Source organism: Dromaius novaehollandiae, chromosome Z (genome assembly GCF_036370855.1).
Source record: "Dromaius novaehollandiae isolate bDroNov1 chromosome Z, bDroNov1.hap1, whole genome shotgun sequence".
In the NCBI taxonomy this organism is placed as follows: Eukaryota; Metazoa; Chordata; class Aves; order Casuariiformes; family Dromaiidae; genus Dromaius; species Dromaius novaehollandiae.
Window position 1 is genome coordinate 38,883,480 of NC_088132.1, and position 27,644 is coordinate 38,911,123.

Genomic DNA, 27,644 nt, shown 5'->3' on the forward strand with positions numbered 1-27,644 from the left:
CCAAAGGTAGTCATAACACTACCTTTTCATATACATTCTATTTTCTTAAATATCAACATGAGGAATAAGAAAGATGACTTCCAATTATGCAACAAGTGCAAGACACACGTATTGGAGCACTCAGACATTTTCCAGAACAGGAATATTCAAGACAATTTCAGTTCTTCAAACTGGCAGCATAATCAAAGAAAGACAGAGATCACAATTTATACAGGCCAATATTTTATTGATATCTAGAATTTTTCATAACATGAATATTACTGATCTACTTCTCTAGCTACTTAATAAATGTATGAATTTATGAAGTCTGTTCAAGTTTAAGAGATCTCTTACCTTTTCTCAGCTGAGATGCATATGATAATGTATTCTTAGGATTATTTCTTCAGTAGTGATGTTTTGCCTTCTCCCCTCTCTCCTTACATCCAAGGCCTCAAATAGTCTTAAGTACATTTTTACTCAAACAAAACTCCAAAGAATTCATACTACTTTTAGAGGACAAAAATGATGTTCCTCAAAACATTCATTCACGTTAGGGTGTATTTCGTTAATGGCAAGACTATGTAATAGAGCTTGCAAACCAACACCACATGACCTCATGTTAGTCAAGACAGCACATTGCCTTATTTAATCTTCATTAGAAACAGATGATTAGTTCTAGCAACAAAGCTTTTAAAATATTATTTTACAGGCTTCAAAGGACAAGGACAGTTTAATGAAAATAATTTAAAGACATCTAAATATGGCTAAAAAAGACACGAATTCTTAAAACTTGTAAAAATATTATCTCAGTGAAGACTTCTATTCTGTCTTCCATTCTTATCACGGGGGGAAGTGTTCCAACACCAGTTGTTACTCCATAAGAAAATACCACCAGATGCGGATCTACAAGAATCTTTTTTAAAATCTGAATTTACATGAAGTCTAGTCATCAAATTTAATCCTTTTTCCCTGGAATGCTGTAATTTGAGACATTTGTTCCCGACGTTTCTTGCTTGCTTCCCACGAAGGATGAAGAGGCTGCTCCAAACATGCTTTTTTATTTTTGCATTTAATAGCTGCAGCTTCAGCAAATTGATGCTTCCTGAGCTGTGGTTCCTTTTTAGGAAAAGCTGTACAGGAAATACAATATAAAACATTAATTACATCATGAACATTCATAAAAATGTGCTAAAATTACCTTATGAAGGTAGACGTTTACAAGAATTTGTAAATGAGACACAGGTAACATTCATCTGAGCGTTTAAAGGAAATTACTAAGATAGGTTTCCTCATCTTGCAGCAGTAAGTTGTCCCTTGACAGACTGTAGATACTTAAGATCGATTATTATTGACCACATGCAAAATTTGTGTAGACTAATATTCATCACAATCTCTACTTTTTTTCTGTGCATTAAACTAATGCAACTCTATGACTGAAACGCTTTGATTTAATGAGTTCAAAAATGGAACCATATACCATATAGTGGAGTAAAATATTGAAAGAGTTAAATAATTACTTATAGGCTAAACTACATATTAGAGATAAATATCATAATTTGACAGTCTTGTTCGTGCACAGATAGCACTAACTGCTCAACATAAAGATAGATAGAAAAATACTGTCCCTTGTGAACCCTACTTTAAATATTTTTAATATTTCAAAATAGGAAATAATAGCATACAAAATCCACAGGTTAAAGTTCAATAATTTTACCATTTTAACAACAAATGTTAAAATACATACTACAACACTGAAACAAAACAATAAATAGCCTATTGCAATTAGACTACAGAAGTAACAAAATCAAGAAGTTTTCACACCCAATTTTATCAGAACAAGTAATACATACCTGTTCTTCTGTTTTTGGGAGGCTGGTCCTTAGTATTTCTAGAAATAAAAATATTATTTAGGTTTTTTCATGAAATTAGTAAGAAGAAACATTTGCGAATAAAGAGTGGTCATCAAAATACTTGTGTAATGACTTTAAACTTTATAACATGCAAAAACATTTTTTCCTGTTGGTTTCAAAGAAGTAAAAATAGAAGTATTCAGATGTGATTTAATTTAGATGCAAGTTTACTAAGGAATCCTAAATATATGTCAGGGCTAATGTGAAGATGAAAAATGCATAAGAGTCAAGAAAGCACAGAAAGAGTGGGTTACGTGAAAACATTCTAAGCTGTTATTGGCTGAAGTTCTGCTTGTTTGCTGACAGCTACTAAAGAGGAAAAAACACAACAACCTCCATTACTAGGGGGAAGCGGGGAACAGAGAACACCACAAAAGAAAAGGTTTACCTTCTATTTTGGGACTTCTGATTAGGGGTAGACAGAGAACTGCAGAACACTGATTCTAGCTTCCTTGCTTTTGCATGTAGCTTTCCTTCTTCTCCGATCAAATCTTGCGCTGTCCTAGGCATTGTGCTCTTTTCTTTCTTCAGTATCTTTTCCTGTGGTTTGTTCTTTTCCTTTATTGAAGAAAAGTCACCAACTGCTGCTATCTTTTTCTTTCTTTTTACTTTGCCAATGAAGAAATCATCATTGCTATCATTGTCAGAGTCCGATGTCTGGTTATAAAACCTTTCTTCAGTACTATCATCAAAGTACTCTTCATTAAGTTGTTCCAGGTCACTAACATCACTAACTGATTCTTTTGTTGCAGTGAATTTGTTCATGCTTATAGTTTTTTTCCTTTTTGGATAGTCAAATTTCTTTCCTACTTTATTCTGAGGGACTGCTTGCCTTTCTGCTGCCTGTAATGAAACTTCGTTTGGAGTGTATGCTTTCTCACTTTCCACAATTTTCTGCTTATAATCACTCACACAAAGTTCTTTCTTTGTGTTAGCTCCTATTTTCATACTCATTTTTGTTTTGTCTTCACATGCTTGCTCTTTTTGAACTACTTTAAGAACTTGGTCATCCACATTGCTATTGAGATGTTGCGCTGACTTAGGGTGTTCTTCTGGTTTATCCTTTATTGAAAGATGGGTTTGGGCTGGTTTCTTTCTTGCATCCTTAAAAGCTTTTACAGCAGCTATAAAAATGGCAGAAAAACATCTTTTTTGCACTTGCACATGACAATACACGTGTTATCTTAACAAAACATTTTTTGCAAGTTAAATTTATTGTATTGAGTAAGTATATTTTGAATGTCTATTAGTTACTGAACATATGGGGCAAAGGAAGCCTTACAGTATGACAACAGAAGTGGGGAAGACAGCTTGAAATTATTACTGAGTCAATACACTGTTTTTGAACTTGGGTTTAACTATGAGCTCATCTTTCAACAAGTAATCTGTAGTTTATAATCATGCTTGTTTAGGGCAATACCTTGTGTGTAAAATCTGCAAACAAATAGTAAATCGCTTAAATATAATTGAATGGTATTTGACATAGTTTCTTACTAACTAACCAACTTCAAGGCATTATCACTAGGACTTCACCCTTTTTAACATCAGTTTTCACTGGAATATTTGTGTTTACAGAGAAAAGCAGGTATCTTAAAGAACCAAGAACCATTCCCCGTGGACCCTGGAAATAGTTTCCAAAGAAGCTTACAGAGTTATTTGTGAAATCTTTCACATTTCTTTGAAAACTCAGCTGTAATGCACCTTTTACCGTTATCTACTTGTTACTATTCTCGTGGCCAGTTCAGTCTTACTTTAGAGATATTCCATTACATCCATTGGCTTTTTAAAATTCCCATTATGAGCCCTGTTTGTCCTACAGTCCATATCTTAAAATGTTATGGCATACTATCAGATAAAAGCCCATTTCAACCAATACACATGACTGCAAACTTGTGATACTCTGCTCACTGCAGCTACTTAAGGTAGTAGCAGGAGCTGATATACTTACTAGGTGTTCATGTCAGGAATATATAGGAACAAGGTAACATCCCTGTAAGCTACATAGTCATGAACAAGTTAGTATACTATTTCCTACCTTTAAGGTCAGCAATTTTTGATTTCAAGATGGGGTGCGTTGCAAGTCTTGCAATGGCTCGCTCAGTTGCGGTAGAATTTGGCTTTACAAAAAAGATCAAAAGGAACGAACTCAACAGAACAGTGAAGATTTACGTAGGACTGTATGAGTTAGGCTACTATATATACTAAAGCAATTCTCTACTGGTGACTGAATAAGAGCACAAGCTTGTGACACTATAATGCTTCAATGTATTAGTTTTCCAATATTGCCATAAGTCTGAGTAAGGAAAAAAAAATCTGACTGCACAAGTATTGGCAGAAACATAACAGGTATGCACTTCCGCAATTTCTCAGTTACTGAATGGGCATAACATGATTTTTATATTAAATGTATACTACACCACATCTTTCAGGCCTAATACGCATTCATTGATTCATATACATGTAAAGCAAACGTATGAACCACCCTTAAAAAACACCACTGTATTGACAGAAGGCATTCTATATCAAGGAATAAAGCAGCTTGTGAATAGAGCAGTTTAAATGCCATTAAAGTTGGCAACACAATATAGCAGATACTGAAGGACTGTACCCTAAGTGTGGGTAAGTAAGGGGGAAAGTGAAATCTGATCTTAAAGACAAATAACTTTGAATGTGATGTGGTAGAATATGGGAACTCTGTAGACTGATTCAAAGATCAAATGTTATCTTAATGCTTTAATTTGAAGAAAAAGGAGAGAAGAGGAATTCCTTCCCTTTCTGACTTCTTCTCTTATCTATTAGAGGTCACAGGTAACCACATATTGGAAAAGCTATTTCAGCTTCAGGTTCTTGTCATCACTTTGCTTGAAGAGCAAAATGAGTGGTATATGAGATGACTTCAAAGACATTTTTGTCTTCTTTTGAGGGGAGGAGAAGGGGGTGTACAGGCTTGTAAAACACAAATTCAGCAGGAAGGTTTCTTAAAGCTTGCAATAGAATTCTTTGGGAGAGAGGAGAGAGAGAAGACATGCCTTCCCCTGCTCCCCCAAATGGTACAAGCATGACCAAGCACATCAGTCATGCATGCTCTAAGTATCTATCTGCTTGACATAATGGGGAATCTTATCAGGCTATAGGGACCTTTTCCTCCAATGCAGTTTTCCACTTAATATAAACAGTTACATAATCACTGGGTAGAGACAGATGGACACTTGATGCCAAGCACTGATGCAGGAGACTGTTTTAGTGCTTGGGTTTGGAGGATCCCAAAATTTGGACTCTTACACGTTCCCGCTAAATTTCCTAATAACAAAGACACTATACCAGAAGTGCTCTTTCTAAACGTGGAAGTGTTAAATTTGGGGCATAAATGTAAATCTTGTTTCTCAAACAATACAAAGCACATTTAACACATACATATGTATTTTTACCTTAGCTCTAGAGTTTATGAAATATATTTTGGATATGTTCCTTTCTCCTCAAGTCCTGTTATTACAGGATTATTTCTTCAGGTCAAGAAAAACTGGAAAACTGTTTCCTCTGTAGCCTGCCTACAGTGCTGTGAACACCGGCCAGAGGAGGTGGGTCAAAGAGATGGGTCCATTTCCAAGGGGCCAGACTGGCTTACTCTCAGGCTAGTCTAGCTTTGCAAACTTGGAGTTTGAACTTTGATTCCCATGTGACAGTGCTGCATGCTGCAACCAGATTCCTGGGACAGCAAGCTCACATTTCTGAAGATCAAACAGTATTTTCTTTGGAGATTTTTCTATAACTGGAAAATGTATTTCTGAACTTAATTAATATACTTTTTCCCTCAGCTACTTCCTGTGGGTTTTGAAAGAATATACCATAAAGTTCAGAAAGCAGCAGCAGCAGCAGCAGCTTCTGTGCAACATCTGGTGTCCTTTAATTCAAGTATTTATAGAAAGGGTTTAAGCATATACATGCCAATTCATATGGAATAACCATATTTTTTCCGTACAGCAAAATACTTTACAAACACTATTCACACTGATACACAGCAGCCAACAAACATACAACATGACATATACATTCTTAAAAACTTCCCATTTTTCTATTCTTTGGCACATCCAAAGTTAAATTCTTTTTTTTCATTAAGTATTTTCCAGTATATAAACATTGTCAGAAAATAAAATATAGTAGAAAAATGTCAACTTTATCTACAGCAAGAACAACATTCTCCTCCCGCCATGTTTGTTTATGCAGATACTGGAATTGCAAATATTTATTCTCACAAGTCCATGCTACTGCTTGTATTATTTTGCACTAATTGTTTCTTTCATGCAAGAATGTCCTAATACTTTCCATAGGAACACTTCCTCATTCAATGTCCAAGTGAGAAGCTGCAAAATGAACAAAGCAACTGAGCATTGTATATTCACACTTTCCAGTGAAAGGTTTTAAGCTACATACAGAGGAACCTGAAAGTCAAAGCTTCCTCTAATTTTTTATGTTGGTAAGTGGTGCATTATTTCAGCATATTGAATTAAAGATGCCTGTGTCATCACTGCCACATTGCAGACATTCAACAGAATTCACTGCAATCTATTTTCGAACCTTTCAAAATGAAAAAGCTTGCATCAACAACTATTTCTCACCCTGAATGCTAAATCTTGACACAAACACAAACCTCAAAACCTAACTTGCCAGAGCACATATGTTCATTTTAATCTTCAATTGATTTTTGCACAAGAAGCAATTGCCTGGCTACAGGTTTCACCTGATACAACTACCTAGACTCCTACTAGAATTTCAGCTAGATCACAGGACAGTGCTGCCAAATGGCTAACACTTGGTGGCCCTGAAACTGTCACTTTAAATAATCTCTGCTATTTAAACTAATGATATTCAAATTAAGACAGCTAGAAACCCCATGGATAAGTGTATGGTATGTAGTACACAGCAAAACATATTACACAAAAAATAACCCTGAAGCATGTCATATTCAAGTTTCTAAACTAACTGTAAAGGCAGTCTAACATAAAGAGCATAACAGCAATCCCAAATCCCCAGCCAAAACAAGATGTCATTGCAATAGCAGCAGCTTAGGGGAGGAGCTACTTCTCTAACCATATAGAAAACTTACTAATCCATATGCTCTCCCCAGAGCCATAACTAGTTACAGCTGTCCTTCATAATAGCAGCAAAATTGTGGTTAATGTAAAGTGAAGGTGCTAAATCACGGCTGCCATCCAAGTCTATCCCGTGATCCCATACTGTTAGCTCCAGCCTGCCGTGGAATAAGACCCTTGAGAAGCAGTTATTTTCTGACTGTGAAATACTGCTATATCTCTTCCCTATGTCTGTAAAATACGTGATAGGCGACTTGGGCTATCAGGCCAAATGAGACTTTGACATGAGAGGCACTTGGTTGTTGATATCAGTTGTAGCGGCAGATTGTCTCCCAGCTCCTGCCAGGGAGACGTGGTTTGTTGACTGGGTCCCCCTCGATAGTGGGAGGATGGATCAAGCAGGAAAGACATGAAACAGATCTCTATTGGCTGTGGAAAGAGTTTAAGAGAGTGGATCTCCCCAAAACAGCAATAATAGAGAGGAATCAAAGAGTACATATAGGAAAGAAACATTGGCATTAAATGCTTCAGATTCTGCACTAGAAATGCAGATATTATCAGTCTTTTATTCAACTCAGTCAGTCTTCCCAATATTCCATGCAACATCAGAAGGATGGCTAGGGATGATCATACAGGGATTATGGAGGAGTAGTTACACAAGCATTATAGCAACACAGGTGGGAAGTTCTCTTACAGCAATTAATTCAGTATGAATCTCAAGGCAAGTTTCAACAGTTTTTATTAACAGACTACACAATTTTTTTTAAATGGACTGAGGAAATTGCCAATTGAAGCTAAAAAACACATCCCAAAAGATCTAATACCTTCGCAAAAACTTGGCAGGAAAATGTCTTATAATAGAAGCTTTACTGACCAATTTCACATAAAGCATCAGGATAAAGCAACCCTCACACCCCCTCCCTGACCTCCTGTTTCTTGTTCTTTTCACCTCTAGGGAAAGCTTGCATCAGTTCATACCATCAAAGTAATTTTATCAGGAAAATACCTGGATTTGTACTTTATCTTGCAAGTAATACAGGACTTGAAGACCTGCGGCAACATGGGGTACTGTGGGCTATTTTTTTTAGTTCATTTGCAGAACTACACCCACCCACCCAGGCAGGCAGAGCTTTGGAGAACTGCCTGGCTGACTGTCTACCGATGACAGTAACGTTGACTGGCATCTCAGCATCAACTTTTGTAGAGGTTTCAGGAGGAAGCATCAAATTCTTCTAAATATTGTGGAGGTGCTTACACTGTTCTAATGCCAGTTACATATCTGGATCAAAGCTATCCTTTGCCCCATAATTTGTTCATTTAGATTTACCTCCGCACTCACATCCAGTCTGGCTCTTCTCTCTTATTAAAAAGGAGTACACTCCTATTATTCCCATCGTCATCTCTTCTTTCAAACTGAAGAATTTCAAAATATGTCAGAAATTGAAATGAAAATCATCAGATTTCCTTTTGTTCTCTCCTCCATGCACAATGAAAAATACCTTCTGTCCAAGCAGTTTAAAGAGCCTAAAAGCCTTTTAAGAAGCCCAGTACAGCACTTTAGTATTACAAAACCAAATTTATTAGGTGTATAGAAGAGTCAGTAGGGTTTCTCTGGATTAACCTGTCACAACTAATTTAGCCAGCCATAAACATTTACTTCACAGAATTGTATTTTTCAGATTGGGAAATGTGAACAAGAAATGGAGCGTTTCATCCCAAACTGCCATAGTAGTCTATAGCAGAGCTTGGCATAAAACCCAGGCCTGCCGAAGTACAAATTATGCACTCAGTCTACTACTAATTCTTTCCTTCTTCCTTTTATCCCTAAAATCACTGCCATGATTCTTTCAATAAAAAGATCCAGACTAAATTAGGCATGGATTCTTAATCATCTCCTCATGGTGAACAAAGTAAACTAGGTATAAGCTGACACTGCAAGATTAGGGGAAAAACTCAGTTGCTGCTAACTCTTCTTCCCAGGCTAGTAAGAAGGTGTCTCTACAATCCTATCAGTTTGGCATCTCATACAAACACTAGATCTGCTTTTGAAGAAAAAGTGCCAATCTCTCAAGGTGACGGAAGCAGTCAGAGCAAGCACTGTGCCAACTCCCCCATACAGTTGTGGGGGTCTAACTCATTGCGACCCCCAACACCGAAATCTCTGTTGGCTGTTAGGAAAACCAGAAGTCACGCTGAACAGCACTTTATGCTGTTGTATCATGCGGACAAATTCCCACTCCCGAGCAGCTGTGAAGAGAACATTCTTCATGTGGGACTTCAGAGATTAACTTTTTAAAAATTTAAACAGATTATCTAATTTAATTGTACAGATACATATCTTATTATTTTCTAAATGATATAAAAAAAATCGGCAGTTTTTCTACCGACTTAAAACATACGAGTTCAAATAAGTAAAACAAATAACAGTATAAAGACAAATTTTTGCGTTTTAAAAATACCTATGTATATAATACGTGCATATTATTTTGATATTTGAAGCACTGTATCAGTCAACATTTGGGTTTTGCCAAATTGTGTAAAAAATTTCAGCAAACAGCATGATAAAATAGATGCCAATAATTAAAAGAGGGCAAAAAACAATGATATTGAGAAAGTAAACTCGCAAATCTAAATATGATGAAATAGAAACACTGAAGCAAAAAAGAGGAACAAAATGAAACTCAGGTAACAGGCAGTAGCCATGGACAACACAAAGGCCTTCGCTACAAAATTCACATAGACTTCAGAGGAAGATCATGAAATTTGGAGGAAAGCTTAAGGTTTATATACAGATTAATTTGGCAACCACTATATATTCACATCTGAAACCACATCAAATGTTTCTCAGAAAATAAGCACCTTGAAAAGTTCACAGACCATTTGCTAGTAACTGGCCATCTAGATTGAGGGTCTGGAAGACCAAAATAAGCAGTTATTTCCAGAAAAGGTGTTAAACTGGCTAATATTAATAAAAAAACACACTTGAAGGAAACAGTTTCTGCTGTTTGAGAAAACAAACAAACAAAATCAATTATTTATACTTGCTTGTTTTTCAAAGAAGAGAGAACAGAAACAGAAAGTAGACCACTAACACGCTGCAGTGTTGCAAGCCAAACAGGAAATGGCATTTTCCGCATCAGCCACAACCTGAGCGCCTCCGCGTCTCCCCAGAGCCGAGCGCGCGTCGCAGACATGCCCAAAGATTCTGAGTGGAAGCAGATGGTAGAAAACAAATTGGCGAGATACAGGGATGATCTCTACAACAGTAAAACGATTTAATGCACCAAGACGTTCACAATACTCAGCCTTTGAGGAAGCTGAGGAGTTCCAGAATCAAGTCCTCCTCCAGTCTCCTTATGAAGTCAAACTGGTGACAAAACTCTGTACACCACTTCCAGGGATGTAACTCTGAGATATCGCTTCAGTATTTCACTGTAAGACAGACGCTCAAACCTCAAAGGATAACTTGTCAGCTGCAGCCCAATAAAGCAGCATATGTGTATGAACACAGGCAAGACAAAGTTTATAACAATATCTCTTAACCGGTATTACTGGAAAAAGTAGACATACCTCAAATCTTCAGATTTTAAAACAGATGCAAATCTTCAGAGCTAAGTAACAGCTGAAAATAATTGCCCAGCATTTAATCAGATATGTATCACATCATTTCTAATGGAAAAGGTAACAGATTTGTCCCTAACAACAAACCTTGTATTGCTTAGACCTTCACATGTACAATATTCCAAACAACACACCCACATATAAACGATGTGTTGTCAGGTCAACGTCTTCTAATAAAACTCTAGGGAGAGATGTATTTATGTTCAAAGCACTACTGAAGAAACCAAATACAAGAGCCAGGGATTGAGGGGCACAGAAGACTTGCAGACTTCATGGATATTGCACACACTAACCAGGGATAGGCCATCTTAGAATATGCTATTCAAAACAAGACAAAATTTCTTGGCATACTACAATGCAATTTTTGTGCACAATTGAAAACAGACTTCTTTTAATTTATATGTTTTTCAAGCATTTTCTGAAAAAGACAATGGAAATACAAATTCAGCTCACTGAAAAAACTATTAAACATCTGAGATAAACATACTGATTCCTTGGCACCAAAATGCAGATTTTCCATCATTAAGTCTATTGAGGGAGTATATGCATTCAGAACTTACTCTAACAATAAACACATGTCAGACGTATATGGAAGCCCTGATATTGTTTGAGCATATTAGCAACAGATGAATACAAAGTAAATGGAAATCCTGCATGATCACATTTTATAGCAGGTATTTCACCAGATGGCACACAGAACAATCAACTTTACATTTAGAGACTCTCAGGCATCTTCTAGGCCATTACATTATTATTAGTTAAATCTAGAATGCAAAGGTTTTCCAGTGTGCAATCACTCAGCTATGTCAATCATCATGCAATTATTTGTACTCCAAACCAAGAAAAACCTAGATCATTACCCTTTAAATTTGAGGCTGTTATACTTTTACTAAGTGGTTAGTTACCTCATATTTCCCATACAACCTCTTACCTAGTGATCTTACCACCGAGTACTAATACACTGTAAATCTGTGCTCTCAGTTTACCTCACCGTGTAGCTAGTCTTAACAGCTATATTCAATGCCATCACATCAGATTTTTTTTCCATAATTCCAGTAATTCAAGAACATCATTTTCATCTTCTACAGTTAATTTTTAAAAATTTCAAGCACTAGTGCCTCCACCACTTTTCATACAGTTTTCCAGTGTTAACAGACTGATGAGCCCCATATTGAGATGAAAGAACCCTCTTGATTCCATAACTTCTTGTTTTTATAGCTCTTAATTTCTTAACTCCTGAGTTACAGCACTTCAAAGACTAATCTGCATAGGAAAGGGGGGGGAAGAAAAAATGGGAATGGTTTTGTACTTGATTTCTATATGATTTATAACAAAACATTTAGAGTTTCACTTATAAAAATAAAAAGAGCAAGAGACAGCAGCAGCTGTTTTTCATTTTAGAAATATCAGGAATGTCAGATTTGTTTTTTGTGATTTGCAATGCAATTCTGAGGCACACTACAAAGCATATATACAGAAAGAGCTTTCTCCGTCTGTAACATGTGAGCAGCTGATAATCAATCTTTAACATAAGTAATTACAAATGTTTATACAATATCAAAATTAAACATACCTTAACACAGTACGTTCTATAAGCAACAGAAGTAATGAAACACTTAACAGATGTATATTCTATTTTATGTCCTCTTTCCTTGCAGAGATCATCTGTGCCAACTTTATGGTGTCTCTCAAAATAAGATGAACTATAGTTACCTTTCCCTCACTGGCAACACTGATTTGGATCTCTCACCCTATTCAGGGGGGAACTGTCACACACAAATAACCTGCTGGAAGTTACCACTTTTAAAACAATCTTTATTAACCTTGGCTGACACTGATCAATGGGCACCATTATTTAGAGCATTAGCAGATAGACAGACAACATGTGGCTGTGCCCTTTTTCCTTAGTAAGGATGGCTAAGGATATTTTCAATGAATTATGACCCTTTATCATCAGACATATCTTAGTTGCTTGATACCTGACATGAAAATTCTGCTAGTTCTTCAGCTGTCTACACAGCACTAACAGACTGCTAAAGAAGAAATGACTGGCAAGACAGAGAAAACATTTTGCTCTCCCATTTGGTTGAAACAATAATTCTCTTCTCAGGGCATATTCCTGCCCACTCCTCCCAACCTCCCTGTAGATCAACTTTAAAAATTGACCACTTTCACCATGGCTACATAAAGGATGCAATTTTAAGATTTCTTCTTTAATACATGAATGAACAAAGGGTAACTGAAATCTCACGCTGTTACTACTTGTCCTAAATTTGTAGCTTCTCCAATCTCGCTCAATGTTTTTGGTTTGCTATCATCACTGACTGGGGGCTGTAGTACAATACTAGTATCACACTTTGGAACTTGCATTCATAGTGCTTCCCTTTTCCTGTAATAGTTTTATGCTGTTATATGCTTAACGTATTCCTTCACAACACCGCACCACTCATTCACATACATCCTAGCTTATTATCTCTGTAAAGATGGTACTTGGCAACACTATTTCATTAATTATCCGTCTTCAGAATGTCTATTATATCAGGGATGTTGTCTGATGTCAGGGGTTCTCATTTCCCCCATTTACTTTTTAGGCTTAGCAGGTTGTCTACTTTGCCTTCATTATTTATTAGATCAGGCTATTTATTTCCCTCTTTGGCCTTTAAGAGACACTAAAAACTAGCCACGTGTCCCTTGTTGGTTAAAATCACTGTGAATCAGGTGCTCCATGCGTGTAGTCTTTCACCATCCTTTTAGTTTAAATACTCCATGACAGTTTTCACTCGTCCGCAAGGCCAGCCTGGTCCAGTTTCGATCAAGAGGCAGCCCATCTTTGCTATACAGCTTCTTCTGGTCCCTGAAGTTTCACTGTTTCCTAAAACATCCAAACCTCTCCATTCTATAGCACACATACACCCATGTGTTGCAAATCTGGATCTTCACCTGTCTCTTGGGCATTGCACAGGAGTCTGAACAGTGTTTCAGAGGATGCTATCACGCAGACCCTGGACTTGAGTATCTTGGCCTTTATTAAGTCAAAAGAACCCCAAAACGAACACACAGAACGTTCAACATATCTTGTTAAAATAATTTTTCCTTGCATTTTCTTCAAGGAAAGCATAAGAACAAGAAATTTTTTTTTTTTTTTTACTGTTTTCTTGCTTTGTTCCCCTGACAGCTCATGTACGGTAAAATATTTATAAATATCACAAATACTCATTTAAAACAGGAATGAAAGCTGACTGTGCTTTCATGGGTATTGTGATAAGAGTCTTTCTGTGCTGGAAACAGCACAGCCATGTACTTGAAACATGATGCTTCAAGTCCTCACTAGCATGAGCATATCCATGCTTAAAACATTGCTCTTTCCCACCTACCTTTCTGTCCGTTTATGCTATTTATTGTGTCTGAATTATCTAGATCATCCCAGCCACACATTGTTTGGAAAAATGAGCGTTAACTGCTCTGAGCTTTACTGACAACAGTATGCCTGCCCACACTCCACTCTGAAACACCAAATACCTGAATAGAGCACATTCAAATCAAGAGCAATGACATCACTTTTGAGACTGATCCTGGTCTAATGATAGGAATATCCTTTAATAATTTCAAACAATCAGTTTGGATGGACAAACTTAAGTGATACAGCTTCTTCATATGGTTGCAAATGAATGATAGAAAGATCCTTGGATCAGTAACTTTGAATCTGGCAGGAAGCAGACTTTGTGCATCAGAAATGCACATACTATCTCCATAAAAAGTTGGCAAAGTTACTAGAAGTTTATTTCAAAACTGAAAAAAAGATTAAGACTTTAAAAAGATTCTTTCGACAACAGACAAATCCTAACCTGAATTCATTGCAATTGCTACTCTGATATTGAAGATGATTGTAACTTCAGGTCTAGTCAGATTGAGACCATCTCCTTGCTCTGAAATGGTGACCCTGTTGAGCTTAGGGAGGTAGGAAGCAATCTGATTTGAACTGCAAAGGGACTAATGAGGAAGAAATAGGTGAATTGGCCCAGAGAAATAAAGAGAAAGATCAGGTGGAGGAAAGAATGGCTAACCAAAAATGGGAGGGCAGTGGACAGAATGTGGGATAAACAGGAGACCTGCTCTCTCCGATAGGAAGTCAGGGAAGAGACAGATACTGGTTAGACTAGAAGACTGACAGAATCAGTGTAGAAGGAGGTGGGAGAAGAGTGGAGAAAGATTTGTCTAAGACTGACAGACTTAGTTTTATACTGACACAAAACTAGAGCTGCAACCATAGCAGTGGGTTATGGCTATACTAGTCTGTACTATGGTTCTACTAGACTAGGCTCTAAAGTATAGAGAAGGACTGTATAAAAGCATGCATAAAAGGCATGCTAAACATCTCACAGTTCAAGTGATCAGATTTGGAAGACGAGGGGCTCTCAGGGAAAAGCAGTCACACAGAGAAAGTATTTACGCCTGACTGTGACATTCATCACTGAATGCAAAATTCTTCACTTCATCAGTAGTCTTCAGAAGACCACAGTCATTCTTGTTTAAAGTTAACATCTGGTGTTTGACATGGAAAATTCTCAGGAAACAGTGGTTTCGTACATCCAGAGCAACTTCCATCCAAACAGATGCAAAATACTCAGGGCAGGGGGTAGGGAGGGGGAATCAACTCTGCAACACTGATTCCCAGCATCAGTCAAATCATTTGAGTCTGTATTACAGGAAATTGTGCTATTAAATCAATGCAATACACCTCCAAAAACAAATGTTGGTGACAGATGCAACTATTACACAGAGAAAAGCATATCTGGTATCTGATATGCAAATGGCTACCTTTATTTCCATCCTGATGTAAGAAAAACTGCAACGTAACATCATATCTGTAAGAAAACGAGTAAGTATTATTTTAGTACCTTCGGCATGAACACACTGTTGGAGAATGGACACATCTTTGTGCATAACAGGCAATATATATCCATGCTAAACTAAAAGTAAAAATGCTAATCCATAAATCTGGACACTTAAAACTTAAAGTAAGTTGATAATAATGTTTGTAATAAATGTTGCTTACTAAGAAGGAAATAAAAAAGAGTGAGAGATGGTTCTCATGATTGAAATACAGGTAGGTAAGCATTAAGTTTTCAAATGTTCAGAAACATTCCTATGCTAGTTACACACTGAATATCCACACAGGATTTCTAATTTAAGGAGAGTGTTAACAACAAGAATTGAGATGATGAAAAACAGAATAAAAGCGTTCATGGGTCCCTCAAAAACAACAGCTGCTTTCCCCCCCACCATTGCCAAAGTCAATCCACAGAAGAGCTACGTGCAAAGAATTGGTGATAAGCATACGACACAACACAAAACTGACAGACTATCACATCGCTGTTACACAAAGACCGATTCATACAGTAGCCCTTTCGCCACGGCTTATGGATTGCAAACAAAATATTTTCATAAGCAAAGAATGTTAAAAATCCACAAAAGTAATTACCTAGTTATGCTGCTGTTAAAGGCACTAACAACAGCAACAGAAGTTTTATATCAATTACAAAATCTATCATAATTTTTTTGTAGCTAGTAGAATTCTTGGATGGGAGGAAGGCAGGGAACGGAGGGAGTTGGGGAAAAATGCCCAGAAGGCCCAAACAGAAGACAGCAACTATTCTGTGCTCGATCCAAAGCCTTTGAAGTTAACAGAAAGTCTTCGATTAAACTGCAAGAGACTTTGCATCAGGCCCCTTCTATGGCTTACTGCCTTTTCTAAGATTAAATGCATGGAAAATACAGAGGTTTTGCTTTTACATATTTTCCATTACAATATATATATTTTTAATAAATTAAAGCCGGGTTCCTAAACACATATTTGTGAACATCAGCTAAGGGGTAAGTATTTTTTTTGAAAGTTAGAAAATACAGATACAACTGTTCTCTTTGTATGCAGCTGGGTTTTTTTCTTCAGTTACTGATGAGACAGATATTGTAGACTGATACACAGCCTAATCTTAGCCGTCACTGGTACAGTTTAACAAGCTGGTGAGACAAATCTGAAAACTGTTACTTTGATGCTGGGATTTAAACACTTAAAAAGAGAGATAAAGGTAATACATAATCAGGCCTGTAACTTCAGCTTCTTGGAGAAATGCTGTTTTAAGTTCTGTTGTTAGAAACTAGCTCCTGTTGGCTTGCTAAAATTTTTTTCTTTTTCAATGTTTGTAATATATGATGCAATATAAATTGAGAAAGCTTCATCCTTTTGTTCCTGTCAGTCCATTTTGTCCATACATCTTTATCTCATTCTCCTGTCCCTCTAGCCTAGTGACTTCTTCAGTCTCTCACCAGAGACCCAGTGAATTCATGGAGCAGTTTGGTAGCTGAAGCAGTGTTCTCAAATGTGAAGCAGTAGCACTCATCTGATAAGTCATAGAAAACCTCTTTTCTACTGCTGGTCTGCAAATCCCCAAGTTGCTCCCAAACTCTTCTGAGCCTTACAGGTAAAGGGCCACTGGTATTCACTCACCCTGAGAAATTCCCTGAACTTTAACCACAACATAATGGACCCTGAACATCCATGAAAAATACCTGGACCTGAAGTTAGACAGCACTACTGGCATCCCTCCATAATCAGGCACTTAGAGCTGCCCTCAAGAGGCAGCCTAGACTTTTAATGATCAAAATCATACCATACCCTACGCCACTCAGTCAAATCCTGGCATCTGTCTATTGCCCAGTGTAAGCTGCCCAAGAGCCAGTTCCTCAAGCATTAGAAGTCTTTGCAAATTGCAAGCAAAAGTTGGTGCCTCAACACCAAGTAATCCAAAACGAGCTTGCCAGGTTTTACATTAGCAAAAAGGCCCCTTAGAACTATTCATGGGTTATGTCTCAGGTCCACTAAAATTTCTCAACTCAGAAATTGTGGCAAGATTTTCAGTCATCTTAAGACTCAGTGGGATGTTGCATGGCCCTAAGACTCCAAGGATCACAATAGGCTCAATCTGCTGTGCAGAATCCTCTGCTCTACAATCATCTACAAAGTTTCAAATCTGACAGGACTGGCGAAACAGATGAAAGTAGAGGCTCTCACTTCAAGGACCACAGAGTAGAGTTCAGAGCAAAAAGAAAACTATGCTACTGAAATACAGGAAGATATCTGGAAGAAAAAAAAAAAAAACCAGATGCATTTATCAACTGCAAACTGATTTGCAGAAATACTAAGCGTATGCTAAATTTAAGCTCTGACATTAGTGTATACTTGCCCTGTATTCTTCTTTGCATATGGAAAGGTGGTAATCTAGCTCTTTGCAGCTTCAGTATCAATGTTTTTTTTAAAGATATATGAGGTGTTGAAGTTTGAAGCATATATATATTTTATCATTCAGACAAAGAAGAAACATTTTGATTTAAGACAAGATGGCACTCCAGAGCTTTCCTTACAGTAAAGAGTGCCATTGTTGGAGTAGGATTCTATAACTTTCAGCTTTTCAAAGAGATTTTTTTAAGTGTCTTTTATACCAAAGACACATAGGAAAAAAAATTAAACTAGATATTACAGCAAATTAATCACTTATTGATATCACTTTTGCAAAAGCAACAGAAGCAACTGCGGTAAAGATAGAGGTGTTCACAGATGGAAAAATGTCTCCTTTTTTGGAGAGACAGTACAGATGATGCATATAGCTTCCCTTACACCAGAAAAATGTAAGAAATATTATCTTATCTAACCAGTCTATCTTAAACCTATGTTAACAGGAGGCTGAAGGTAACAGTTAAGACCTTTGCCAGTTCCTAAGTTAATCCCCTACTTGTAGTGAACTGCATTTTCATGACTGGCTTCCAATTTACACCTTTGGGGTGCTCTATTAGGCATATTATTTAGCAGCATAACACTAATAAACCAAGCCACCCTTACCAGGTCAGGTACATCTTCTACAAGGAAAGCTCTAAAATGCAACCACAGTTAGAAATATTCAGAGCAGAGAAGCTTAGATAATGGATCTATCATCCTACTCCCCTCCTCCTTTCTTTTTTTAATTAATGGCTAGCAAACCTATATGTGCTACAGGAAGCAAGTTCAACACAAATCCTTAGGTCAAAACAAGAAAAAATAGGTTCCCTTTTTACAACAGCTGTACCTACACACTAACAATATAAAGTCTAGTTAAAGATGCATGGCAACATTTTTATTATCATCTTTAGAACAGACTTTATCACCTGTTGATAGCAATGGTGTCAGCTGCAGCAATATTAAAAACAGATAAAGCAAGCTTTAGGGAAGGTACACAAATAAATGTCCACCTACTGCTTCTTGTCCTATATTACAGTGGCAAGCCCTATGTTTCTATAAATTAACAGGGGGAAAAAAGGTAATGTCATGTGGCTGGTGACTCACCACTAACTCACTCTTCAATCATTTTAATTTCATTATCTTATTAGCAACCAGTCACAAAAGTCTGTACAGCAATCTTGAGAGCTAAATCATAAAATCTTCAATTTAGAGTGTGACTTCCTAAACACTTTGCACAATTTTGTTGTACTGATTGAAAAATATGCAAACTCTGAATAAGAAAGTATGCTTATTTTACTCCGAAAAATACATGGGAAAACGTGGTAATGGAATATAAAATCTCAGCAGGCAGAAGGAATTAAACAAATATCTTGACTACATGTCCACTATGCAAAACTAATATTCAGCATTCCACAGTGAATTAAAAGCAGATTGCCTTTTATCAATGAAAACAAACCTATTCCAAAAAGGAAAATAGCCACAGGATGTTTTGCTTCAAATATTCTGAAAGTCAAGTTAACGAAGAGGTAAACAGTGTGTTCTGAATTTCATGTGACCTGCAGAACACTCCTGGGGATAAAAAACCACCTCGTAGTTAGCAGCAATAATAATAAAAAAAGAACTGTGGGAAAAGGGGAAGTAATACACTGGAGAGTTAAGTTTTGTTAAAGCATAGTAGTAATACCTTCTTTATTTGGTGGTATGCTATAGCCAAACAATAGCAAGCAATAAAGTTAGGATAGCCTAGCCACTGCTTGTCAACAGAACTGCAATAATTACTTGTACATGTTCTCACCCTGCAGTGAGGTAAAACCCCTCTGCAGGTTTAAACCAACCTCAGCATGCATCCAAACACTTGTTTTGAAACAAGAGAGACTCATTCATTACAAGGCACAAGATTAACAGATTCTCCTAACACTGGAAAACAGGACCAGCAGATGAAAGTAATGGAAATAACTACAAATCTAAAAACTAAAACAGTAATTTTGTGAAAATACCTGCATTATCTGCTTTCAAGGATTATGTCTAAATAAAAGCCTACTTTAAGTAAACATGAAAAGTATAAAGTCAACCATGACCATGAAAATGTGCAGTCAGTTATTTGGGAGAAACCTGTATACCAAGGCACAGCATTTTCTTGCATTTTTTTTTCTTTATTTATATCTGAGAAGGTTCTAGGAAAAGAAATGAATAGACAACAGAAACTGGTAAGACTAATAATATTCCTTCTGTGCCTTAGGCAATAAAATTGTCCTCTTAGGCAATAAAATTCCAGCTATAAACTCCTTTAAAATAATACCATCAGCTATTTCATTCTGGTGCTTCCACACCTTGAGAATACAAACCACAAACACGACACTTTTGAATCCTTAGCAGAAGGCATCTCCCACAGGAGTAGGCGCCTTACTGCCTGAATTGGAGCATCCTTTTTGAAGTGTGAACTCCTCCTCCAGGTGTCCTCATGCATCTGGAACCTTGCCACCTCTACACCATTTCTAACCTCCTAACAACCAATTTCTGACTAGCTCACTTTCTGACTGGAAATTCTTGGTCAAGTAACTAAGAGTGCTGCTTCTTAGCTCCACATCAGTATCTCTGTGATCCTTTCATCACTCTTTTCTATCACTAAGAGAAGGAAGAGCATGTAGGACACTTCCATCCAAACATTTCTCCATGAATACTGAATTCCTCTTACATGAGGCATACTGTATTACTTTTCTATTAACCTGATTTTGCTCCAACGAAGCACAAATACTGTTGCATGTTATGCTGATAGCATTTCTGCTGTTCAAAGAAAAAAGTATGCATGAACTCCACCACACATCACTGTGCTTTGCAATATGGTAGCTGCACTACAAACTAAGGATGCATTATAAGAGAAAGTGCCACAGTTCTACATTAAAATTTAGTCTCTGCATTATATATATTTCAGATTTCAGCCTCCCTGCAGTCCTTAGTGGAACACCAACAGGTATTTAGAAGAACTCAAGGGAATATATGTAGTTTCTTTTACTGACACTTATTCATTAAGCATTGTTGCAGAAGCAATCTCCTACATCATCTCCATTCAAAGGGTATTTATTTCTGCTGTTATTCACTCTGCTTTTTGAGCATCCTGTCTGCTCTCAGCCTCAACTATTTCAAGGAGCATCTTCCCTCCTTTATGTCCCCATTTCACTTGTTACAGGCATCATGAGTTAAACAGTAAACATTTAATAACGTACCACCAGTGGGCTTCTGAAGAGACATACCCTTGAAGTTAATGAGTCTCAGCAGTGTTTGGTTTCCCCTGTATTTCAGGCCATTTCCTATGTTTTGTTCATATCTGGAAGCTTCTGTCTGTATGTTAAAGTATAAGAACTTTTTTCAACTGTTTTTCAACAGCTGATGAAAGTTGAGATTTTTAACTGAACCAAAGAAGTGCATTATATAAACATAGCAAATGTATTTCTAAGACAAAGACCACTGCTATGCTTCCTAATCTTCTATTCCAGTCACTAGGGATTAGCTCAGCAAGCCTTAAGGACAAGCCACTCGTGCTAAACATCTCTACAAGTTTTTGTAGGCACATCTTAGTGTATACATTAAAAAAAATCTACAATTGAGAAAAATGTAACGTAACATAAGGCACATACTCTCACCAACATATGCACTTTTGCCTAAAAGGTTTCATGTGCTCTCTCACATTCACGGAAGCAAGGGAAAGAAAATCAGAAATCCAAACCTTACCTTTCTGCAGACACTTTCAAAATTAACTTCCTTCCTAAGAGCAAGTCTGGTAACTTGATCTGGCTTTATTTCCTGTGGATGAAACATACATTTATTCTTATGATGGGACTTTAGTAAATCTTTCTAAGACTCACCTTCCTCAAACCTTATGGCTTCACGGCATCCCCTGCTGATTTCTTAAAGGAAGTAAAAACAATTTCTCATATATAGATTTTTTTTAAATGTAAATAATACATAAAATAAATAGATTTTAATTCCAAAAAATGTAACCTACACTTAATTGTATCCAATCTGAGGGCAATGGAGATTTTCAACAGCAAAGTATGCAAGACGGAGGTTTTATTTATAGAAACATTTAAAGTGCCCATATAGGTGTGCTAGAAATAAACTTTGGAAGGTTATGAAACGCTCCACTTATCTTCAGCTCTGCAGTTACATCAGAACTTACGAACATATGTAAATAGAAATGTTTAAGACCATGACACCAAAGGGGGATGGGGGCAAACCTAACTCCTCTCTTCTGAAAATACTACACATTCAGAATTTTCACTCCTGGACTTAAGCATTTCCATTAGCAGCCAAAATAGAGAAATGAAAGTCCTGGACAAGCAGAATTCTTTAGAAGATGTATATTTCAATGAAACATGCCCTCACAACATATTTTTCCCTTAAACATATATTGTATTTATATTGTATTACTAAATGCCTTAGTAACCTTATCAAATGAATGCACTGAATTTTAGAAATCTAATATTGGCTTTTTGCTGCTAGGGCGCTATGTCAAATAAATCATGTTACATACCAGTTGTTTGCCAGATGGCCACTTTAAAAACAGTTTAACTATGGTGTTATGCAAGACCAAAATAACTTCCACATATTCATAGTTCTGGAAAATGAGGATTGACTAAACTTCTTTGTACAAAAATTTGATAGCTGTCATCCAGACTCTCCCTCAATACTGCCAGTTTCAACATCTGAAGAAAACAATCTATACACTGAATTTCTGAAACGCCAGAAAAGTGGATGACTTAAAATGACCAAAAAACTGCAAATTTGCAACATTTGCAACATTTGCAGTCAATAAAGAAGAAAAACTAACTTGGGGCTGTATATGCAAATGTATTACAGTTTGAGCAACACTGTGCTCAGATACAAGCTGAGACACACTAAATGAAAACCCCTAAAAGCAATTACTGTGATTAATGACTTAGAATAATGTATTAGCAAAGATTCAAATGTAATTTAAATTATGGGAGACATGATAATTTACAAATATCTGAAAAAAGTATTATACTAGGGACTTTCATGTTCACTGACTAAAACTATTGTTCTTTTCTCTCAAAATCCCTACTGAACCATCCTTGATAAATATTCCAACACTTTCATTTAACATCCTACTCCATTTTTTCCCCACTATGTTAAGTTTCTATATTCCATCCTGTTTTTATCCTAAATCTAGGACAGTTTGTCTGTACATTTACATGGTTCCTCCTGAAATTCCATCCAAATAGTTTATTTCCTTATGAAGGGTCACACCTCTCAACCCAAAACCTTAACTTCCATTTATTAGATTCTCTATAGGAAAGATGCATCTTACCTAGATTTTTAAGGTGTTACGGAAATTGCTTATATCTTAAAACACTGAGTAAGCATATACTAATAGCAATAACGTGACAGGATGAAATTAAGAAATTAAAAATTCACTTTATGTGCCAGAAGAGCTTCCTGACAAGTGAGATTTAGTAGTCTGTAAAATCATCTCCCAAAGGCACTGGTGGGAGCCCAATCACTTGGCGCACAGAACCAGACTGGAAAAACACTGGTGACTATAGGAAACAATCTTATACTGGCAGATAGACAGACTGGATGACCTAATAGAATCTAGAGATGGAAAAGACCTATGATTCAGTTTTCCATGACTTCCCAAAGTGTTTCACAGATGGCAAAACTAGGACAGGGTGGTTAGGTGACATGCTCACAGTCACATAGTTGGCCAGAGGCTAAGAATGAAGTTCTGGAAGCCAATGGAGTTAAACCATACTGCTTCTTTATAGTAAATAGGATGAATTTTCTGAATTGTATCCCAAATAAACCTGTGCCTATTTTCTGTCCCTTTAGAATTTAAGCACAGAACACTGGGGGGGGGGGGGGGGGGGAACAGATGTAAAGGGAGGTAAACATCAGCAAAGTCTGTACTAGAAGTTCAAGGGTTTAGTTTTTATATGGGATTAATGCATAACTACATTGGAATTGCAGAATCATGCCTAGCAATGAAGTAAGAATCACAGTTTGGGATGCAGAGCCATGAACGCAGCTTCACTGAAACGCTTACTGTCCAGAATGTGACCATGAGCCTCCTCTTAAGGGTGAAAGCCCCAAATTTAAAGCATGTCCTTCACTCTCCTTAGATTTATGGCAGAGTAAGCATTTTTGATTTATACAGTCTTCAACAATACTCTGTTCTTGTAAAAGTTACTGGGCTAAATAGACCTTTCTTCCGTCTCTATTAATGGTACTGGGCTAAATAGACCTTTCTTCTGTCTCTATTAATGGTCAGCAGTAGACAAGAAGCAGAAAGCTATATAATGATACTTTCCCAGCACAGTCTTCTCAGCTTCCAGATGCATTCAGCCCAAGAATTCCTGACTCTGAGATGGTACCTTTGTATGTAATAACTGTTATGACTTGCTCTTTCACTTATAGTTACTTTTTACAATCATGTTTGATACCACAACATCTGTTGCCAACAAGTTGTCAAGTTCAAGGAAGTGTTATGTTCCAAGTGGGGAGGGAATATAAAGGCCAGAAAGAAGCTAGATACATATGCTATTTTATGAAGCATCTGATCCAAAATAATCCCAGATTAGATAATAAAACACAGATAAGACCCCACTACCAACCAGTACACCCATTCTCTCCTTGAAAATGATCTCTGACCAATATTTTAAACAACTCCCTGAATACCTAAAAATACCCTAAAACCACAAAAGATGAAGAAATGACTACTGGGATCAACAGATCCTGTCTACATGCTGATTCTGTTTTCTCTTGTAGGAAAGAGATCTAATTCTAGAATTAAGACACAGGACACTGACTGTCAGATACACAGCTGACACCCATGACACTAGTGTCCTAGCTAACAAACACAGGGATCCTGATGGAGAATGGTCAATAAGAGAAGGGAAACAGATCATTCTCTTTTGATTACAGACTGCATCCCTAGCTCAACTTCTAATATAAAAGTTTTTAGGAGAAAGGGAGATAAGGGAAGAACCTCTGTAGGCTGATGTACACAATATAGCCAGACTTTGCGCTTTTATCTTTTTCCCAGTACGTGAGATGACAGCTGCCATGGAGGCAGTGAAGACGAAACTAGAAGGGAGGTCGTGAAGGTGGCAAAGCAGCAGCTGCCCTTTGTATCCCCCGTGGCAGCAGCAGTAACAGCCTGGCTCTCAAAGTCGGGCTGCATTCACTGTTCAAACAGCTGTTCTGCACTCCCTCCAAGGGAAAATAAATAAATAAAACAAAAGAAATCAGGCTAAATGGACCTGTCAGCTAGTTGGACCTTGTTAAGGTTGCAGGCAGATTACTAGGCCTTGGCCTGAGGTTAAGCTAAACAAACAGGATATGAAAAACTACTGGATATAAGAAAACTGCTGGATGTGACAGATGTGAGAAGCTGACAAAATGGCTGGATTTTACAGATCATTAAGGATGAGTTACGTTAGAAATGGATAAACTTCACAGATCACTGAAGAGGAGTACTGGGGAGGGAATCTTGCAGGGCCAACAGCACCTAAGTAACCATATCAGTAACCCCATGTAAAGCCAAGATTACCTATGCAGCCATATGGAAATACCAAATTCAGGAATGGGTGCAGTAAAATTGGGAGCAATGGGGAAAAATTAATTAGGGGTAGGTAAGGACAGGATTGGGGTGGAAAAGAGGAAAGGCCAAGATGTGAGGAAAAGGGATAATAAAGTATGCAAGGGGATAATCAGCGTACCCATGGGGCAGGCCTGTGCTCAAGAACGGCAGCCCAGCCCAGCCGGCTGTTCTCACCACAACACGTGGGACCTGCTTCCACAGGCGAGGGGAGTAGGGGCTCCCTCTCCTGCTACCAAGCAAGCCCCAAGAACAGACAGACTGAGCATCCCACCATCACCATGTCGGTGCCAGTTGCACACCTGATAGCATCGGTATTTTCCTAACGCTATAACTCTGCCCTGCCAGGCCTCTCCACCTTACTCTCCAGAGATGGAGCTTTACTGAAGTCAGTTCCAGTATCAGAGGCAGAGAATTCACTCTGCTACTTACAGAAGTTAAGATAATAACAAGGTTTTTTTAAGATATGAAGTTATTTAAATAAACCATAACTGTATTATGTAGGAAAACAAGACTATATTGAACAAAAAGTATATCAAGCATAAATGCCATCTGAAAAAAAGACAGTTCCCTATCATCATTGATCATGGTTGCTCAACCTCTTGGATAAACTAAACTACTTTCTCAGCAGAAAGATGCAGTTTAACTTAACAGGAATGGAAATGTAACCTACTGAATAGCCTTCAGAAGACAGTAAAGAGACAGAAAAGCTGTCGGATGAGGCTTCAACACATCTCAGAAATGCAAGATTATTCATATAAAATGTATTCGCAGCTATCCTGTCTAAAGCTGTTTTAGATGACTCAGAAGAAAGGTTTGCCAGTAGTGGCCTGTGGAAGCAATTTAGGAATCTCAATCCTCACACTTAAAAGTTTTACCTACTCCTCAGCTCAATTTTGTTTTGTCCAGTATTATCCCTTTACCTCTATTTATAATAATGCAATTCAATCATTTTCCTCATTATTTCTTAGCTGTCCAAGTGTTAAGCCTTTCCTCATAATCACTCCATCTATGCCATCTTTGCAAGACAACTTTTTTCTTAAAAAGGAAGAATTTCTATAAAAAGAAAAAGCAACAATATCAGAGCACGTACAAATAGATAATAAAACACCTCAAACTAACATCAGATAGCTTAGGTGAAACTTCAGCTGCAGTTTGTTACCCATTACTGCACGTAGATCTTTCAAAATATCACTTTCCTACCGTTGAATGGGTGTTCTAGACTACATTTCATAAAGTATCTTACAATTTTTCCTCAGTATCCAGTTTCATTTTGCTCTTTCCTGTCATTTTTCTAGGTTGCTTAGTGAGGAAAAAAGGGTACCAAAAATACTCTTTTCAGAACAGCTCTTTGGCTTCTTTTTCTATAATTTAATGACTGCATGGCTTCCTGTCATGATCAGTTTGTTCCCCTCTCTAAGTCTGTAAGAGTTGGGTATTTTAATCATTCCGAGCAAAAGTATTCTTTGACTCTTAGTGTAAATACTACCACTGTGAAAGTATTTCTTCTTTTACATAAAAATGGATCATGCACTTACAAGTAGGATATTTTCCAGACAGTGAAATAAATGAACCCTGGTTCGGCTAAAAGGTTTTACGCTTTTCAAAAAAGAAACTATATCCATGATAAGAGTACAAGTTTGTTTCAGCCAGGAAGGGCCAATTCCCAGGAATGCTGTACTCTAATCAGTTATAAGCTGATTGATTATGAAGAAAAAGTGACATCTACTTAGGGCATCTCTTCCTGACAGAGTTTACAAGGCCTAATCCTTTGTCAGCAACTGTGATCCAAATATATGTGAATTTCTACAGAGATAAGTCCCATTAATGAACCACCTTAACGAAATAAATGTCACTCTACCTATTTCAAACAAAAAAAAACTCCATAACCCTCCTCCCCCCAAATCCTGTTTTGCCAGATGTGAAAATAACATCAGTAATATTCATCAGGGGAATTTGGATAAAATTTCTAAGCACTTTAGGACAGAAAATTTGAATCGGTAACTAAACAATATCAAACTTTCACTTTAGTGTGATTTCAATTTAAAAGCTATATATATTATATATATAAATAAGATGCTACACTGAGATATTTACATTATTATAAAATCACCATGTAATTTTCCCCAATACCCTAGTCAACAGAAAAAAAGCAC

At 37.1% G+C, this 27,644-nt stretch overlaps 1 protein-coding gene across 7 annotated transcripts in view; it reads right to left on the reverse strand.

Moving 5' to 3' along the window:
* Positions 1 to 205: 205 nt before the first annotated feature.
* The window catches only part of LOC135324758 (serum response factor-binding protein 1-like), a 71,435-nt gene continuing 43,996 nt past the window's right edge, over positions 206 to 27,644 (reverse strand). For 5 of the 7 annotated variants that reach the window (XM_064501639.1, XM_064501636.1, XM_064501641.1 and 2 more), the window contains 5 exons: positions 21,603 to 21,674; positions 3,925 to 4,006; positions 2,278 to 3,013; positions 1,830 to 1,867; positions 206 to 1,109 (listed from right to left, as the gene is read on the reverse strand). In XM_064501639.1, coding sequence (XP_064357709.1) covers positions 922 to 1,109; positions 1,830 to 1,867; positions 2,278 to 3,013; positions 3,925 to 4,006; positions 21,603 to 21,674 — 1,116 coding nt within the window. In that variant the 3' untranslated portion in view covers positions 206 to 921. Of the gene's footprint in view, positions 1,110 to 1,829; positions 1,868 to 2,277; positions 3,014 to 3,924; positions 4,007 to 15,418; positions 15,466 to 21,602; positions 21,675 to 27,644 lie in introns of those variants that run through there. The other 2 variants (XM_064501643.1, XM_064501642.1) reach the window with 2 other exon arrangements.